The 21,007-nt window shown below is 39.6% G+C and overlaps 1 protein-coding gene across 1 annotated transcript; it reads left to right on the top strand.

Moving 5' to 3' along the window:
• The first annotated feature begins 12,993 nt into the window (after window positions 1-12,993).
• LOC118121121 (hydroxylysine kinase) lies at window positions 12,994-19,740 on the top strand. Its single transcript, XM_035176783.2, has 5 exons — window positions 12,994-13,084; window positions 14,274-14,578; window positions 16,134-16,276; window positions 16,629-16,809; window positions 16,929-19,740. The coding sequence occupies exons 2-5, from the start codon at window positions 14,278-14,280 to the stop codon at window positions 17,369-17,371; spliced, it is 1,068 nt and encodes a 355-aa protein (XP_035032674.1). The 5' UTR covers window positions 12,994-13,084; window positions 14,274-14,277; the 3' UTR covers window positions 17,372-19,740.
• Window positions 19,741-21,007: the final 1,267 nt, after the last annotated feature.

Below are 21,007 nucleotides of genomic sequence, written 5' to 3'. Positions count from 1 at the left end.
AGAGATGGGTTTTGATGATCCCAGCCTCCCATACTCCAGGAATTGGCCTATTGCCAGTGAGTGTCTGGGGTTATGATGGAGATTCTACTGTAAATAATTAGGGATGCACCGATATGGAAATTCTTGGCCTATACCGATATTTAAAACAACAATCTAGCCGATAGCCGATACCGATATTTGTTTATTACTTGCTTCAGCGCCCGGTGTAAACCCGGCGTCAGTGTACCATAATCTGGATGCCAGATTGGCAGGCTGCAGAAAACATACCAATGAACATCGGCCAATGTTATCGGTGAAAGTCAAGTTTATTACCGATACGCCGATGGCAGTAAACGAGGCGAATATCGGCCGCTACCGATATACGGCCGATACATCGGTGCACCACTATAAATAATCAATGATTCATCAATGCACCCAGGAACCCTGTGTGAGATTTGGTTGGTGGAATATATGGACATCTCCATATATAACCTCTGGTGACCTTATATATAAAATATGTCACATTCACTGAACATATAATCACAGGCATGGTTTGCTCCCACCTGATTCTGGGCTGATTGCTTTGCCTCTAATGGATAATAATATAATATTATATAATAATATGGCCATAGAGAGGAAGCACAGTCGCAGCAGGTGGACTTACTGTACGTGTGCCCTGCTGGTTCCAAACATAAGTCTGCTCCACAGAGGTAAGAAAGGAGTTCCCGTCTACTACAGTGGAAACCACTTAGAGTGATCATGGATATAGTTATCATCAGCTGATATGGATCAAAAAGCTTGGGACAGAGTCGTTCCTATAAAAATGCTGTTTAAATAAGTCGTTATAGTGATCAAGTAATCTGCTTACAGAGTTGATTTGGGGTCTTTTATACATGATTGGACCGAAGATAATTCATTTTTTACAGTTTTTCACAGTTTCACAGTTTGTGACTGTAAAAAGTCAGAGATGTCAGCTTAGAGAGAGAAAGAGAGAGAGAGCAGCGGAGTCAGTGTGTGTGTGTGAGCAAGGTTACCTTTGCCTCAAGTTCCAGGATTATCATACAGAAGCTACGCAATTTTGTTTATAGTAATCAACCACTCATACTGATAACTTTGGCCCTGGACGAACGTGATCACTATAAGCAGTTTCCACTGTATTTGATTAACCATCAAGATAAACCAGACATTAAATCTTCGGAGGCAAAGACTTTCAGCAAAGCTTATATGTTTCTTATACCGCAAATTCTCCAAACTATGGTTCAGTTTGTTCTGGACAGACACCATCTCTTTTGGTTGGGTTCATTTTTGGTTCGTCGGTCCAGCCTGTGGTCCGAGGCACCTTTCTCATCTGTTATTTATGTTCAGACTTGTGGAGTTTATACGTCGTGTCCTGCCTCCTGAGTGCTCTACCTAGGCACCAGCCCTCGCCTGAATGTTTCCTTGTTGATGTGAACGCGTCTGACCTGGAAAATCTTTTGTTGCGTCCTTCATATGTGAGAGGCAAACTTTTGACTTTATCTTTCTGAAACATCTGAAAATGGGAAGTGATCTGCCAACAGAACAAAATAAACTGGAATGTAATGTAATGTAATGCTCCAACATAAAAACTGCTCGACAACACAAAAAACAATCATTTGTTGCTGTGATTGAAGGCATTTATCTCACTTATCGATTTCATTCTACAGTGAACACGCTGGTCTCTCATCTCCGCCACCTCCTGTCTGTCATTTTCTCTTAATCTCCTCCTCCAGTCCTGCGTCTCTTCCCTAACAGGATGCTGAGGAGCTGTCAAGGTGCTTTAGTGTTGATGCTCACTGATCTGTAAAGGTTATGTTTTTTTTTAGATTGAATCAGAAATGAATGAAATGGAGCCTTTAAGTTGTAAATTTGAAAAGAAAACATTATTTCTACTTTCCCTGGACGACAGTGGAAATGATGGAATGACTCATTGCAGCAGGAGCAGTGAACAATTTCTTCCATCCTTCGGGCTGCAGGCGGCAGAGGAGCTCATATCACGTACTTTTCCCAAAGTTAGATTAAATTTTGAATTGCCAAACTACCTGGCTGTCATTTTCCAAACCATCCCTCAGGTTCTCTGCATTAACATAAAATCAATCACTTCAATCTGAAGTCATTTCTTCTTTGTTGATTCCCGATTTTTAAAATGTCTTTGTGATTCGTCATTAACCCCTTTTTCAGAGGATGTGAAGACTAATTGTTCTGGAAACATAATTTTCATTATATCTCTATGTTACTGCGGTCATTTATAAAGTCAACAGGGCAGGGAATTTTTTTTCATTTCCTATCCATGCTGCTAATTCAAATCAGGAAAAAAAACTGCTTCCACTCTCTGAAATATCAAAACACAGAAGCCTAAGGCGAGATGATTTCATGCAGTTTACCGAACAACGCATCGTAGGGACTTCTTTCAATCCCTCTCCAGTACGTGCTGATTGCCTGTGGAGTGATCAATCTCACATGGGTAGGGAACTTCATGGTGGGGGAGCATTTTTCAAATGAACTTTCAGACAGTAATCCAGGTTAAAAAAAAACAGAGCAGAGGCGGCTGATAAGAGTGAATAATTTAAATAGCGCACAGGTATCACACAGCATTTCTGTTTTTCATGAATAATCAATCTGTGCTGAGCAGATGTTAACCTGACAGGACTGATGCATGTTAATAAGTGACCTTTTGCTCTATCTCTCTCAGACACACACACACACACACACACACACACACACACACACACACACACACACACACACACACACACACACACAGCTTTTCATGAGAATTCCCACATGGGAGTAATATTGAATACTTAATCTAAGTACGTCACTCACTCGCCACATGACATCTACAGAAGGATTTCCTGCATGTTGAATAATGATTCGTGATTAATATTTTTTTATTATTACTAATTATAATGACAATGATGGGAGCGAGAAGGTTCTTGATTCAAATCTTGATCCCCATTTAGATCCAATCGGTTAATCTCTACAGTCTGGACATTATTCAGGCTTTGTCTTATATGAAGAACGCAGCAGGAGATTGTTTTGGTCACCTGCATTCACAACAACAGAAAAATCAGGTGAGGGTAGGCTTCTGGGTAGAGCATCAGCCCTTAGCACCAACAGCTCCTGAAACACATTGTCTTTCCAAGTTAAAGTGTTCTTTGGCGTCTTCAACACCTTCTTCGACACCTCCTTTTCCATCCTGCAATATTTGTATTATGTTTGGTATTATTTTCAGTTTAAAATTACCCATACTATGAATGTGAGAGTGCTGTTTGTCTCTCTCTATATGCTGGAGTATGCTGACCACCTGGCCAGACCTCATATCCGCTGGGATTGGCTTCAGCCCCACACCCTCAAAGAATAAACTGTAAAGATAATGGATAGATGATAATGATGATATTTGAGCAAGATATTGTAAAAAGAAGAAAAGGCAATATGAGCCTTGACCGAAATGAAATGTCCATGTTTGCCAATGCTGCTGCTGCTAACTGCACATCTCTGACCAACCTTCACAGATGAATATTTAAACATTTCAATCTATCTATATATACAGTATATCTATGTTTCTTTTTTATTATTTAATCATCTATTTATATGATAAACTTTGCTCTGTCTTCCAGCATCAAGGCAGGGATCCCATTTAATTCTTAAAAACACTATCCTCTAGCAATAAACATTACTGACACCTGACAACCTGAAACATCCACATTCAAGTTACCCAGTGCGGTAGAGAGGATGCCACACTGAGCTGGCCTGTCAGATTTCTTGTTTTGTGCACCCATTGTAGCAGTGTAGGCCATGGCTGTTATGACCATGACAGCATAATGGCTTGTCCTTTCAGTGCAATCCATTATTTCTGACACTGTAAACCACATATAAGCTTGCTGAGTCTCCTGAGGGTTAGAGATTACAAGACCACAACAGCTGATGTGTCTGTCGAGTGTCTTTGAAGTTGCACGAGGCAGTTTCACATATATATTCACGTTTATAATGGCAAACATCCACTAACCAGAAGGTCCATGGTTTGTCGCTGGCACATGCCGGAGTGTCCTTGGGCAAGACAATCAACCCATAATTGCCCCTGACGGCTGAATTGGCAGTGTATGAATAGTCAATTTACAGCGTATATTAAAAGGAAAAAATTCTGAGGACATGTAGTGGCATGATGATTCATTTTAATGTATTCTTGTGAATAAAATGAGGGTTTCTGCTTGTAGCTTGAACCGGTTCACCATTTCACTGTGGCACATGTAGGACCACATTGGAACATTAACAGATAGTTGCTGCAGAATATCAGGTAAGATTATTAGACTACGTCATAGCAATCAGTGTCAGATGTCTGCCATTCACCAAATAAGGTAAAAAAAAGACTTTAATCAGTTCTAAGGAAATGGCTGATTTGGTTTTTCCATATTAGAGCAATTAGGGAACATTTGACTTGACGTATAATTTATCAGCTCAGATGCAGACCATGAGTGAATAGGCACCACTTAGTCAATTGGAGAGAGAAAGATCGGATAAATGGGAAATTACAAGGACAAATAGTAGCATTGCAGTGGGATAGAGTTCTGGGTGGCTGAAGAAGACATGATGATGTGAACACGATGGCACATCCTGAGGGTAGATGTTTAGACCACCAGATTTCATGGCAAACCTTCAAGTAGTTGAGATTTATTTTAAATACGTTTTTTTTAAATGTTCACCCAGCAGAAGAAAAGTCAAATTATCAACAGATCAGAAGGCGACAAAAGGTACTCTCATATTTGTAGAAATATTTCATTCTGGACCAAAGCTTTGCTGTGAGCGTGTCTAAGAATAAAGAGGCATGAACATTATGGCCGGCAGCAACAAGAAATCCCGTCAGGATGCTACATGGAGTTTACCAAAAACAAAGAGAGGAGAAAAGTTCCACGCTACAGGATCAGCACATCACCTGTGCTTTCGTAAATAAACCCAGGATGAGCCAAATGCCTACTGATGCCCACAGGATCAGACACCTCTCAGTCCATTCCCATCAGATCCATCTAATCCAAGACTTTGTGTGCGAAAAGAAACAGGCTTTTCATTCAAAGAATCATTTGTGGAATAGATCAATGACTGTGGAATTGATTGTTGATATTAAATAGGCACGGTACACATATTTGAACCCATCCAGCAGTCACTGGAACATGTGCCAGAGACCACTGATCTCGAATTACTGGATGATAAATATGCAATACACTAATGCTGAGAGTCAACAGTGTCTGTGACAGCTGCCATTTCAGACACATGTTGCTCAGGGGACATTTGATCAAGTCATGGGCGAGGGAGAGAAGAGTGGTTGGGACTGGCCAAGCTGAAAGCCAAATCATAAATATGAATAGGATGTCAGATGGAGGCTGCATACATAATGCATTTGTACTTTTTCTCCCATTCCCTTCTCAGAGGCCACCTTGTGTTCAGTGAAGTTTTATTTATTTCAGAAAGGATCACAGTTTAGATCGAGAAAAGCCGTCTGTTTTGCTGTTCTTTGCTCTTTCTTCACATCTACATTTCTGATGTAACTGATTCTATAGTAGCAACTTTGCTAACCTCTTTAGCATCTGCCATTAACAAACAGTCACTAGTCGCAGTTGTCACACCACAGATATGCCTGTAGCTGCCAATGGTTCCTCCCTCGTTAGAAGCTGATTGGTCTGAACATCTACGGTTTGGCCACAAGCAAATACTTTTGGCTAGATGGATTCTCACTTGGGAGAAATCCAGCTTCCCACAAGATCACTAATCTGTCATTATGCCTAATAAATCATGGGGGGGATCAAGGGCCCTCCGACATCACAATCATGACTTTCAAAAATACATGCTTCGAAATAACATGATTATCAAAGCTTGATTTCTAACAGTAATCACATATGTGGCGATGTTTGCAAGCTAGTTCAGGCGGCCAACTGGAGCTGCACTGCTCCAATCACGTGATGTGGCTCACTCTGCACAGTCCTTTTTATTACACACCCTCCCAATGTGGCGATTTATTCAAGCTGCAAAAAATGTCCCATCACTCCCTTTGTTTTCCCCCGCTGCTGCTGCGTCAGTATCGCCGCCGGTTGTTTCATAACCTTCACATCCACAGCTCACCACTCCTATGATATAAAATAATAAAAATAATAATATGAATATGAATAATATAGTAATAATATCAAGGGGGAGTGATGAAGCTGGAGCCCAGATGCCAAACACTAACCCTGCTGCAATAAGCACTTCAAGGTGAGTTATTTGACTGAAATGGCTTTACTGTATAATGTATAAACAAGGAATGTAAATTTGATGTTTTGGGAAAAGTAGAAGAAAGCGCATTGGTTCAACTGTGGCAATACAATATCCAGGCATTGAAAACATGGCAATGTGCAGGAAGCATCATATTTAGCCCCCTCAACCCCAACATACAGCCAGGTCATGAATAAAGTCAGGATTCAGTCCTATCATTTTGATGAAGTGAAGAATCAAGCTAGTGGCTGGTATACACAGAAACAAAAGCAGCTGGTTGACCAGCTGACATTTTCTCTGTGCCGCTGCTGTCGGTGATGGGGGGATGATTTGTGACAGGTGATCTGAGATGACTCCATGTTCGAGGCCACTGACCCCAAATGCACACACACGCTCACATCTGCCCATGTTTGAAAAGCATTGCCATTCATCTAAGAAGATGCACACTCAGACAATATCTATATAATGCCAAGACATCATGAAATAAATAATCTATATATAATATGCTAAGCATAAGCGACAAGTGTTTACATGGGTGTACCAAGTGGGTGATAAGCTTTAAGTGACTGATATCGGCTCAAACTGAGAATTACTGTCATAAAAATTCATGCCAAAGCCGAAAGTAGATTTTCCTTTTAATAGATGAAAATTATTATTAGCTTACTTTATCTTAAAGCCCCTTCAAGGAGTTTTAAATTGGCCTTATTTTAATATCGCTGCCTCTTTATGACCTTCAACAGCAAATGAGACAATCAGGAAGAAAATTGTCTTTTCTATAAACTATTCTCAATGACTGGTCGGGACGGAATACCCGCGAAGTCAGAGCAACGATTTAAGCCAGTCAGGCTAGAACAGCCTATTGGAGGGAGAGGAAAAACTACCGCTTTTGTCCACAGAGGCGCCAAAATGGACAAAAATCTAAACATCCTTGTAGAACATTCAACAAAGTTATTGGTGTTGATAATTAAAGTTGAACCAACTAATACGTGAGTCAAATGTATTCAGCTTGTACAAACCCACAGAGGTCTGTCTGACCTGCAGGGAAAATGCAGAGGCTTGTAGAATCCAGGCCTAATGAAATGTAAAAGTGGCTGAGTAACAGGACTAAAAGCAAATGCCAGAAATACTTACTTCAACTGTCTGCAACTTAAAACAAGACATGAAAAATGCAAACCATCTGCTGACACTGTTGTAGAAAAGATGGACGATGCAGAAATGTTAGTTGGGCTCACTTGCCTGCACAAACTGTAACTGCAGCCAATTGATACATTCATGAGCGCTTTCACATCCACTTTGTTCAGTTGGGACCTTCTGACTTTTTAGCCCCGTCATTTCTAAAGTCAATTAGCAGTGAGGTGAATCCAGGAGACAGTGTGACAACCTGAGCAGGTAATCAGGGGATCCTGAGACGAAGCAGGGCTACAGCACAAGCAGGCAGCTACAAGAACATGATCCAACAAACTGGACAGGGTTTGGACGAAGCATGCCATAAAGTAAGGCTAAAGTTCTGGTGAGGAGGTGGCGATCGGACCTGTGCTTGTATAACTCCTGAATATCTCTGCAGGAGAGAATATGGTCGATATCGTAAATCTCAGCCTCTGGTAAACACTGTCCATCACTGTCAACAGCAGCTAGCAGCAGGGTTGATACTACATGAGTCTGTTCACAAAGTTAGCTCACTTCTCTTGGAACAATTGAATTAGCTTTTTCTATTAGTCCAAACACACTGCAATGCAACTGAGCGGCTGGAGGGAATGTGGAGAGGTTATGGTTGATCATGCCGACGTATTTTGGTCTTTCCCCCGGTCTATTTACAATAATAGTGCATTAGATCATTTTCAACATAGGGAGAACTTCAATTCTCACAGGTTACAGGATGTGAGATGGCACCAGCGTTGCAGTGGTCCAGTGTTGTTTGGAGAAGTTGGTTTACCTTTAATTAGTTTTAGTCACTTGTAAAAACAGTGACATGTAAGACAACTCTTGCATTTATTTCTTCCAGGTGATGCAGCGACGCGATGACATTTTGAGTCAACTCAGTCGTCTATGGGCCAGAAGGTTCTTTGTAAACTTACTTGCAACAACGTACAACCACCATTATAAAATTAACATGATTTGACCTGAGGCCGTTTGCCAGTATTACTGTATACATATTACAGTTTGCCAATATTACTATATAAATAACTCCACTGAATATTATTAGCATAATTTACAAGGTTCAGCCATTAAAAAGTGCTCAACGTGGTTGGTGTCTTCACTTTAAATTGTTATACAAGAGGTAGAATCTCTGTCATCATCAGCATCCTCTCTGACGGGGGTGGGGGACATGGGGACGGCTTGCACTACAATCACTACCTGAGCTGCTGGCGAGCAGCACCGAGGAGGCAGAGCGTAATGACACGTCTGATGAAATTTTTGTTTGGGTAGTTGTTCGCTTCATGTTTGAATTTCCTTAGAGGCTGAATTTAGTTGCGTTTTTTAATGAGTTCCCTTTAATCAGGAGGATTGATAAAAAATATCAATAAGACAAACACAGACATCCCTTCCAGGTCTCTATTGGCTTATTCTGATATTGTTGTCCTAACTAACCAATCAGAAAAAATTGGCTTGCAGAACACGAATGATGATGTGCACCACAGGCGATTTAGAGGTGGGTACTATATGCTGATTGAAAAATAAGTTGTTATACGCCGTATACCTGCGTTTACCCTGCACTACACCACTGTTGTGAGGTAATCCAGAATGAATGCAGGACTAAGGACCTGTAGCCCCAAAATATAACCAAAAAATACAAAGATTTTGGATATAATGGGTAAAAACAACAGATATAGGCAAATTAGATTAGATTTGCACCTTTTCAGTTGTAGTGAAATACCTCTCTTTGGGTATATGTGACGTCATATTGTGGTTTCACCAGAACCGGGAATATCATTATATATCAACCAATATCACCATGACTAGTTAGAAGCTACTATAGTAGCTTCTAAGTAGTCACAATTATATCTATGATATTAGCTGTTGTCATATATTGTCATATATTGTTTTTTGAAGAAATTAACAGTATGTTCACATGATGAAGCTGTGGGGAATAAAAGCTAAACCTCTATCTGATTTACCTCTGGAAAAAAAAATCACTGTTTACATTTACAACCCACTGTGTGCATAGTATCCTTACTAAATGTATGACTAACTTCATCAGTAACCGTCTTGACAATCCAGTCTGTGTTTGAGTCCACAATACACTTCAGGAGTCTCAGGGGTAAACTGTGTTGCAGCGAATCCAATACATGGAAGTCAATTGTGACGTCTGTGACCTCTGATGTCCGCCAGCCCCGACATTCATATTCGACTCGAAACAGTGTCATTTACACCATGTTTTTAGCCTAACCGGCATAGTGGTCAGGAGATAATGAGTGACTTTTACATTTTCTGTGAACTATCCCTTCAAAATTAAAGTGCTATTAAAAAGGTCTTAAAGCATTAAAGTCATTTTTTTTACTGATACCTGCAGATACCCTGTTTTAGTTCTTCTGGTATATTTTACAGATTTACGACAATGACGATGCTGCAGCTGTCCAAGAGGCCCTGAGTACGTTTGTACTGAACATCTTTGTGGACAGCAAAGCCAAGGATGAAGGTCTCAACAATCAAACGGGAATAGCCATCGAGGGAGAAGAGGTGCTTTTCGGTATTTCTGGTGTTGCACATGCTTGTGCCTTCCTGATGTGCCTTACAGGTGCATCTCAATAAATTAGAATATCATGGAAAACTTCATTTATTTCGATAATTCAATTCAAAAAGTGAAACTCATTACACACAGAGTGAAATATTTCAAGCGTTTATTTCTTTTAATTTTGATGATTATGGCTTACAGCAAATGAAAACCCCAAATTCTGTATCTCAGAAAATTAGAATATTACATAAGACCAATAAAACAAAGGATTTTTAAGACAGAAATGTCAGCCTACTGAAAAGTATGTTCTTATATATATATATATATATATATATATATGCACTCAATACTTGGTCGGGGCTCCTTTTGCATGAATTACTGCATCAATGCGTTGTGGCATGGAGGCGATCAGCCTGTGGCACTGCTGAGGTGTTATGGAAGCCCCGGTTGCTTTGATAGCGGCCTTCAGCTCGTCTGCATTGTTGGGTCTGGTGTCTCTCATCTTCCTCTTGACAATATCCCATATATTCTCAATGGGGTTCAGGTCAGGCAAGTTTGCTGGCCAATCAAGCACAGTGATACCATGGTCATTAAACCAGGTATTGGTACTTTTGGCAGTGTGGGCAGGTGCCAGGTCCTGCTGGAAAATGAAATCAGCATCTCCATAAACCTCGTCAGCGGAAGGAAGCATGAAGTGCTCTAAAATTTCCTGGTAGATGGCTGCGTTGACTTTGGACTTGATAAAACACAGTGGACCAACACCAGCAGATGACATGGCTCCCCAAATCATCACTGACTGTGGAAACTTCACACTGGACTTCAAGCAACTTGGATTCTGTGCCTCTCCACTCTTCCTCCAGACTCTGGGACCTTGATTTCCAAATGAAATGCAAAATTTACTTTCATCTGAAAAGAGGACTTTGGACCACTGAGCAACAGTCCATGCCTGCAGTCCACGTTGTCTCTGGTTCGGGAGTGGCTTGACACGAGAAATGCGACAGTTGTAGCCCATGTCCTTGATACGTCTGTGCGTGGTGGCTCTTGATGCACTGACTCCAGCCTCAGTCCACTCCTTGTGAATCTCCCCCAAATTCTTGAATGGCCGTTGCTTCACAATCTTCTCAAGGCTGCGGCTATCCCCGTTGCTTGTGCACCTTTTTCTACCACACTTTTGCCTTCCACTCAACTTTCTATGAATATGCTTGGATACAGCACTCTGTGAACAGCCAGTGTCTTTAGCAATGACCTTTTGTGGCTTACCCTCCTTGTGGAGGGTGTCAATGACTGTCTTCTCGACAACTGTCAGGTCAGCAGCCTTCCCCATGATTGTGTAGCTTACTGAACCAGACTTAGAGACCATTTAAAGGCTCAGGAAACCTTTGCAGGTGTTTTGAGTTAATTAGCTGATTAGAGTGGGACATTGTGAGTCTACAATATTGAACTTTTTCACAATATTCAAATTTTCTGAGATACTGAATTTTGGGTTTTCATTAGCTGTAAGCCATAATCATCAAAATTAAAAGAAATATACATTTGAAATATTTCACTCTGTGTGTAATGAATCTATATAATATGAGTTTCACTTTTTGAATCTAATTATCGAAATAAACAAACTTTTCCATGATATTCTAATTTATTGAGATGCACCTGTATGTATGCCTTGGAACTAAGCTACCCTAAGAATTTAATACCATAATTTCATACGTGTATTGTGCGAGCCTGTTTTAAGCCCCAAGTGTTTAGGAGTGGGTTAAGTGGCATTCCAAAATGTTTTTCAACTTTTAAGGACTTTTAAGTGTTTTAAATAACTTTTGATACCTGATGTGGTAATTGTTCAGGGATTGTCATGATTTTGAGTACATGACAGAGCCAATAAACCCTGTCAATTTTGATGACTTTGTGAATTTTCCTTTAGCACCACCATGAATCACAATATTGTCTTATACACAATAGCTAAAAATCTGAAGGGCAGATATTGAACGCTGTTAGTTTGATTACTTAATGACCAAAATGTCAGCTTTTTTAAAAAAGGTTTAAAAATGTAACAACTGCCATGATATTTCACTGAAAAATAGTGTTTGATCTACTTAGAAAAATTAAGGCAACTTTTTGCATCAGATTACTATGTACATCAAGCAAGACTGGTCATTGTATGAAGTACTTAATTTTTTGTATGTATAAAGCACATTTTGCCAGTAAAGTCAGCTTTATCTTTCTAGTTGAATAACTTGAGTTTTCAAGTAAAGTCAACTAAATTTTTTGTCATAAAGTCAGCTTATTTTTGCTAGTTGAAAAACTTAATTTGTCAAGTAAAGTCAGCTTAATTATGAAAGTAAATTTAAGTTGACTGTACTTGCAAAGTTTAGGTGATTTTACTTGGAAAATTAAACTGACTTTACTTGGAAACTTTAGATCTTGTGTACAAAAAATTAAGTAGTTCATACAAAGACCGATTTTTTATCAGTGTACATTAGCCAGGTTTGACCCTGCTGGGCCTCCTTCAGATGATCACTCCAGTTAATGTCACTTTCCTTAGACCTCAAGGGCCTTTGACGACTCTGCCGCAATCACTCGTACGATAAAAGAAGAGACATTTGTACGTTTACATCCACAAAGGAGGTCATGTGTTCGCCTGCGTTTGTCTATTAGTCTGCAAATTTAGGCAAAAACCACTGGACTGATTGTAACGAAACTTGGTTGAAGGATGCGGCCTGGGTCAGCGAAGAATCCATAACATTTTTGGGCTGATCTAGAATGTTTTTTTTCCTCTTTCTTTTTTAAAAACATTTTCATTGATCTTTAATCGAATAATCCATGGATGTTGGTGGAAAAAAGATCAGGCATGTTTACGGGACCGATATTTATGATTTTGTGCAGATCCAAATAAACATCTGGATGAATAGGTGAATTTAAATGTGGTTTCATTAGCAGACTGTTGGGTCCTTCTAGTTTCATTTTCATTGACTTAGTTACATTTCCCTCATTCCCTCCAATACATTGAGAGCGACCTCAGGGCCGTGGACAGGAAGTGGAAAGGATTTGGTTTTATTTTGAAATGACTCTCCAGACATAAATAGTGCGGCTGCAGGTTGTTTGCATCACACTTGTCCGGTAGTCAAGCGACGTAACGTTTCCTGGGAACTGTTCTCTGGAGTTTTTGTGTATCCGCAGGTGAGTACAGAACAAAACACGAGTCCGCTTATAACGAAACATGCGTTAGTCTGTGGATTCACGAAGCCAGCGCACGTTTTTTAATGCAGAAAGATACGCTGCTCACCGTAGCATGTTTCATACATGTACAGACAATGCACCGGCTGTCACATGCATGCACATGCACTGTGTGTAGTTCCTGATCTTTCCCCTGCTTTAACCCCCTGTGTTATTACTGCGAGTCACACTAATGCTCCAAGAGGGACCCGCTGCAATTTGAACCGAGTCACCTCGTGCAGATCCAGCAGGAAAACACCGAGCACAATCAAAAGTGCAAGAGTGGAGAAAGTGTTGGAGCAGTTACTTCTGAAAGGAGCTCGGAACCTTTTCAGGATGAAGATGACGCAACCGAGTTTAGTTTTCAGACCAGTATTACAAGTTTCTTTGAAAATGAATTTTAATAGTATGTTGTCCAGAACAACATACTAAAAGTCATAAGAAATCCTAGTTGAGGAAATATGTTAAATTCTCATCAATCCGAGATGTGTGCCAATAAGGCCAGGCAACAATACACCCCAATGGGGCTATTGTTTTCCTTTACTCATATCAAAATGAAACTTTACACAATGAAAGTACCCATGAAAAGTAACATTTTTTGTATTACAAGTTTCTTTGAAAATAAATTTTAATATGCAAATGAGCTATACACTAATCGAATATGCCCAAAATACACCCAAATAGGCTTAATTTTTTCCTTTACTCCTACCACAATAAAACTTTACATCGTAAAAGTATACATGAAAAGTAACTTTTTTAACAACAAATAATTCAGTTTTTATCGATACTTAAAAACGAGTCTCAGATTTGCAGATTTGTATAATTTTTTATATAAACTAGTAATTTCTCTGTGATAAATGACTTAAAAGTAATGGAGTATTAAAACTGTTGCTCATTAGTACACAGTTTATCTAAACAGTTTAATAGGAGAGGGAATTCACAGATGGAACAATTAACATACAGTCCTTATCACAATCACTCAACAACAGCAATAATAGTTAAATGAAACAAAAAACTTAAATTGGTGACATGCCAGACAGTAATTTGTTTAAATTATTATAATTTATTACATGCTATAGATTACTGTGTTGCTAATTATTGCAAAAAAAATAAATATTAATCATTGTTTTTCTTGTGGCATTTTTTCATTCAGCACAATGTTGGAACATTCCAAGCCCAGCCTTAGTGAGCCTCAGGCGTCTGAGCTGGTGCAGAGGGTTTTCAGCCTGACACCATCAGAGGTTCGCCCTCTGCCCAGCTACGAGGACCAAAACTTCTATGTGGCCACGGCAGAGGGTGGCGAGTACGTCTTGAAGATAATGAACTCGGAGGACAGCAAGGACCCCAACCTGATTGAGGTGCAGACGTACGCCATGTCCTTCCTGCACCAGAACGGGCTTCCTGCCCAAACAGCCCTGCCCACCGCTTCGGGAAAGCTCATGAGTCTGGAAGAAATGGGTACGAGTTCAGTCACGCTGCTCTGCCCTGAGGAATAATGTCATCTAGCACGTTAGAGATATGTTAGAGATAGTTGTCATATGTTTACTTTAAAAATTACATCCTTGTTCTGTAGGTAGTTAAATCATCTTCTCCAGCACAGTTTCTCACAACAGTCTCAGTCAGTATTTTCATTTCGTTTATATATAAACGAAATGAAAATACTGACTGAGACTGTATGTATACATTTAATTCATTCTATCGTCCACCTCACAATACATCATATGTAGCCACAAGAATAATTAAAAGTAAAACCAAAGACTTCTGCGCAGGATGGTAACTTTGGTACTTTTAGGGATGTTTCTATTTCCCCAAAGACAACTAATTGTCCCTAACTCGTCCCGCAGTTCATACAGGCGGCTCAGCACATTTCCCCGCAAGAGCAAGTCTGATATTGAGTGGACGTGTTTTGCTCGCAAGAGATTCTCTGTGAATAATACAGTGTGTGAAATTTACGTGCGGCGCCACTTGTAAGACTCTCGCTTTCAGTCCTTTCTTTTCCCCCAGCATCGCTCCAGCCCTGTCCCGACACACACCAATACAGTTTTCCGAAGATAGTCCCTCTTCTTTTAGTTTTGTAAAAATGTCCACCTGTGCACGTCCACTCCAGCGCGGAGCAAAACAGCATTACGTTTTCCGTCAAAACTGTATCTGATGAAAACAAGCAGCTGGGCAGAGTTTAATATATCTGTGGATTCATCTAATTGTAAAGCATATTTCCCTTTCTTAACTCTATCCACCAGCTGGCACTTTATGTCCTGGGCCATGTCGGTGATGCGCCGAGCAATAGTCCCGTTAGACAGCGGCACTGATTCCAGATCACGGGCTAATTTATCCCCATGCATGGCCCGATTTATAGCTACAGCAGCGGGTTTAATTAACCTTTCGCCGATTGTGTGTGGCTTTTTTGCCTGTGTAATTAAATATGCCACCTCATATGATGCCCTTTGAGCTTCGGCTGGGATTGTCTGTCTGTTTAGTAAGGACTTTCTTTTGGCCTTGCAACTCTCGCTCGTTCCGCTAATCCGTGTCGTAATAACCTCATGGGTCAACAAAGAAAAAGGAAAAAACTGATGGAAATGTTTTTATTGCATGGGTTTATTCTAATTTCAACTCATATTTATGTATATATTTATACAATAATGGGTTAAATATTCCATTTTAAATTAATTTAAAATTGTATTTGTTTTTTGGACAGCATCTCGCGACCCCTCCTCTGTGTCTCGCAACCCCCGGGGGGTCGGGACCCCCATTTTGGGAACCCCTGTGTTAGACGGTAGTTGCTGGTTCAGAGAGCACAAAGATAAGTGATGGGCTACTCAACCACCGGAGAAGGTACACTGACATTTCCTGCCTCAAGGCGAGGAAATACTTTTCACTCTATTATTTACACTACAGGAAGGATAGATGTTCCTCTGAGCAAGGCTGCAGCACACATGTATTACTGTACGAGACTTTAAGAGGGAGGGAAATGATTGTAATACTAATCTAATGCGTTTGTTTTTAACTTCGGCAGACTTTGGCCACGGCTGTCAGAAGTTCATGGTGCGGCTGTTGACTTATCTGCCTGGAACCACAGTTTCCAAGCTTCATTTAACGCCACAGTTATTGTATGATATTGGCAGCACAGCAGCCAGAATGGAAAAAATCCTGAAAGAGGTATGTTATTTACAACAAAAAAAAACAGTGCTTTTCTTTGAAAAATAAGGACATTTCTAAGAGACCCCAAACTTTTGAACGGTAGTGTATGTTATTCACATTTTAAAATGTCCAATGTTATGTAGATGTAATAATGCTGCAAGACAAAACCCAATCATTGTTTTGTGAATAGTTCACACGTGATGAACCTACCAACCACATCATTATGCCACTTCACTTTCCCCAATGCCATCGTCTTAGTGTCTTCACTACTCATCAACCACGAAACGATAAAGCTCTCAACTGACAAATCTTAAATTACTTTTTCTTGTCGTGTACATTTTCTTTTCTTCCTTCTAATTTTCCCCCCCAGATGACACACCCTCACCTCAGTGTGCTGCAGAGGGAGGGGTTCAATGTGAGTCTGTCAAATGTCCCTCTCCTGGAACGATTCCTCTATGTGTTGGATGGAGACCCTCTTCAGGAGGTTATGAAGTCTGTCATTCAACAGTACAAGACCTCTGTGGTTGGAAAATACCCTGATTTTCGCAAGTGTGAGTTTGGTATTTACTCATTATACCCCCCACTTTGATCCCTGTATGTCACTGAATACAATAGTCAATAATGTATTTTAATTCACCTAACAAATCCTTTTTTATTTCTCTTTTCTAAGGCATTAACCACGGCGACTTCAATGACCTCAATGTGCTCATGCAGCCTGATGAGACTGACTGCTACAGGATTTCTGGTATCATTGACTTTGGGGACTTGAACAGCGGCTACTACATCCATGAGTTAGCCATCGCTATCATGCACATGATGTTAGAGCACCCTAACCCCATTGAGGTGGGTGGACCTGTCCTTGCAGGCTGGGAAAGTGTCCTCCCCCTCAATGAAGCGGAGAAAGAGTGTCTCTATGTGCTGGTGATGTGCCGCTTCTGCCAGTGTATGCTGTTAGCTCGTTACGCCGTGACCTTGCATCCAGAAAATGAAGAGTATTTGATGAGTACATCCAGGAAGGGCGTCGGAATTCTCCGTGAACTCTGGGAGCTCGGGAAGAAGCAGGCAGAGAAGGCCTGGTTCCAAAGTGCTGCTCAGTTTGCTGACAAAAAGTAAGGAATGTGTGAAGGAAGCCATTCACAAATTTCTAAGCACAATAAGTTGATTCCACTGAAGCTTTTGCGCAAGTGAATGAATTATAAAAGCACAAGTTAAAACAATAGATTAGAATAAGTGAGACAACTTGAATATAGAACCGATTTGTTTTCAACATAAACCAAGCTAGAATAATATTCAGGCGAGTGCATTCACCGCCAACTCATCATGAAACCACAATGGAATTCACTAGATCTGGATATTTATATGGATCTGCACCACATTGCACACACACATAAATATCAGTACCCTAAACATGCCTGCAGTTTTTCATCAAGATCCATGAATTATTTTCGGAGAAATCAAATGAAACGCTGAAAAATCTCACGATAAAAAGAAAAACAAATCCCGCCCTCTCAAACAAAATTTCATTTAAATCAGTTCAGTAGTTTTTTGTACAATCCTTCAAATGTAGAGGAAAACACAACCTCCTTGTTGGACATAGACATACATTACCCAAATAGAAATACTGAAGTGTGTCTGAGTTAGAGATGAGTAGATTAACAAAAACTGCAAAAGGAAGTATTGATACTGTATGTTAACAATGGATTATATACTGTAAAAGTAGCCAGCAACCAAACCAATAGAGTGCGATTACTAAAGCATTTAGGGGAAAGTACTGAATAGGGACGTTTAGGATATAACTGCAGAAGCAACTCACACCAAACCATAGAGAATCAGTCACGGTATCTGACCAGAGGTTGGATTTAAAGGTACAGTGTGTAGAATGTAGTGACATCTAGTGGCGAAGTTGCATGTTGCAGCTAAATATCTCTCAGCTCACCCTCCCCTTCCAAACATGAAAGAGAACCTGTGGAGGACCTGTAGTGGACCTTAAAAACAAGGAGGCCTCTGTCGAGAGGACCCGCTCCAGATGTAGATATACAGTATTTATATACAAAAGGCCCATTCTAGGGTAAATACAACAACAATTCATACAATTTAGATGAAACACACTAGTGAAAACATCACTAGGATTATTTTATACTAAACTTATGCCAATAGATCCCTTTCACCTAAATCTTACACACTCGACCTTAAAGAAACATGTTCAGTAAGTTCCCAAGGTCTTCAGGGTTTATACATTTCTATGTACTTGGGTTTATACATTTCTATGTGCTTGGGTTTATACATTTCTATGTGCTTGGGTTTATACATTTCTATGTACTTGGGTTTATACATTTCTATGTGCTTGGGTTTATACATTTCTATGTACTTGGGTTTATGCATTTCTATGTACTTGGGTTTATACATTTCTATGTACTTGGGTTTATACATTTCTATGTGCTTTGGTTTATACATTTCTATGTATGTGCTTGTGTAACAGAATATTCCTCTGTATGGTAACCGGTTGCTTAAATGGACCTTGGACTGTTTTTATTACCTGGGACTCAGCCAGAGATGATGTAGGTGGGAAATTGTCATTGTATGTTTATAAGTAAGTAAGGCCGTTTAGAATATTCTGTGGTAGTAAAAGTTCCTGTCCACATCCAGAAAGAAACAGGGTCTGATTCTCTATATCTGGCCCAGTTAATGTGATCTGTGTTTGATGAGGAGAATGTTCAGGCCACATCTTATGCCTTTAATTAGTAACAGAAACTTCTGGATTCTGGAAGTGTACTGATGGGATACATGGACGCAATGTACAGTATTCATATGTCCCTTTTAACCACTAAAATCAGTCAGTACATTGAGCATCCATTATGTTGAAGGAATCAAACAGTCAACAGACACGACTCCTCTGCAACAAACTTTGTGCCTTCAGAACAAAGTTGAATCTGGTTTACCAAAGACAAATTTAATGCTCTGGAGCTTTTACACTATTCCAATGATCTCTATAAACAAGAGCATTTCTTACAGTTTTTAATATGTTTAGTTATAATTAAATGTTATAACTTTACCTGTTTCTCACCACAAACTGAACTGCAAACTGAAAAGCTTGAGATTGTAAATTTCAATCTTTGATTCCGATCTGTGTATATATATGAAGTAGTGTGGATACTGCCGTACAGATATTCTGAAGCGATTGTATCAATGATTGTTTAACCTATAAAAAAGAGTCATGATGAATAATTTGAAAAGTGTAAACATGTTTGAAGTGAGATGGTTGATTGGATGTGAATTTTGATGGAAACTCCTTTTTGTAGAATCACTATTGTTGAGATTTTTGGACGATGTGCACTGAATGTTTTTCTTCACAATCCAAGAACGTTGTGAGTAAAACTAATATCATTATATGGACAGATTTCTTATTAGTTGTTTTCGCACTTGAATCAACTCTTCGCTTCTGCAAATATTAAATAAAGTATACCACCTGCATTCAAAGTGAAGTGCTCCTAGACTTACTGTTTGAAATCTCACTGTGTAAACAGTTCTATTTGAAATGCCATTAGCCTCTTCTCTGTGATGTCAAACTACAGATTGTGTGTACCCATAAATCAGGTCAATATGGCTCTTGTTGGTTCTATTATAACATTTATATTTACTGCTGCAAAAGTATATTTAAGCTATTAATCCTTTTCATAAACTACAACAACTTTTAATTTTAAGAAAGTGACTATAACAAAAAAATTCGGCAGAACAAGGTACTTTGTCATGTGAATGATCCAGCAAATGAACAAAGAATAATGTTGTATTTGAGTTGTGGCTTATTTTGTTAATGTGTTAATTGTTCATATAGTAGGTCAGTGTCCTGTGAATCATCACATCAAGCCAGTTAACTACAAAACATTAAATCTGTTAGAACAGTAAATGAGCACAACCTGTGTCTCTGTCAGTAATGTATGTCAATTTTATTTATATAGCACATTTAAAACCACTTGGTTGATCAAAGTGCTTTAGAGGTGTAATGGTACAACAAAAGGACAGTAAAGCGTAATACATCATAGTGTAAGTATTATGTTACGACATTATGTAACATTATGTCACTGATGTATCATCAGTTTTATATGTAATCATTTACAACCGTCTCATTCATAAATAACTGAAGTCTTGCACTGAGAACAGTTCTGACCCTCATGTTCTTATCTTTATCTATTGACCAGTAAATTAATTTGTACAATATTTAGCCCTACATCATAAAACCTAGAAGGAGGACGTTCCTTCGGGCGTGGCTTGTCTGCTAAACAGGAAATACGCTGTTGCTGCGATTCACTGAAACCTACAATCTGAAGATTTGGGAACTTTTTTGATCGTGTTGCAGCGCACTAATACGACAAAGATGTCATCTGTGGTTGCACAAACTGCTCTAATCCAACATATTCCAACGACAACATCACACTCAGCCAATCCAAACCACTACGATGGTATAATATCGATCAATATGTGATGATCAGTGTTGATATTTTGACGTATTTTTACTGTAAAAAGTCAGAGATGTCAGCTTAGAGAGAGAAGGAGAGAGAGAGCAGCGGAGTCAGTGTGTGTGTGTGTGAGCAAGGTTACCTTTGCCTCAAGTTCCAGGATTATCATACAGAAGCTACGCAATTTTGTTTATAGTAATCAACCACTCATACTGATAACTTTGGCCGTGGACGAACGTGATCACTATAAGCAGTTTCCACTGTATTTGATTAACCATCAAAATAAACCAGACAT

Source organism: Hippoglossus stenolepis, chromosome 14, assembly GCF_022539355.2.
Source record: "Hippoglossus stenolepis isolate QCI-W04-F060 chromosome 14, HSTE1.2, whole genome shotgun sequence".
NCBI classification, from domain to species: Eukaryota; Metazoa; Chordata; class Actinopteri; order Pleuronectiformes; family Pleuronectidae; genus Hippoglossus; species Hippoglossus stenolepis.
This window is presented reverse-complemented; position numbering and strand designations above follow the sequence as displayed.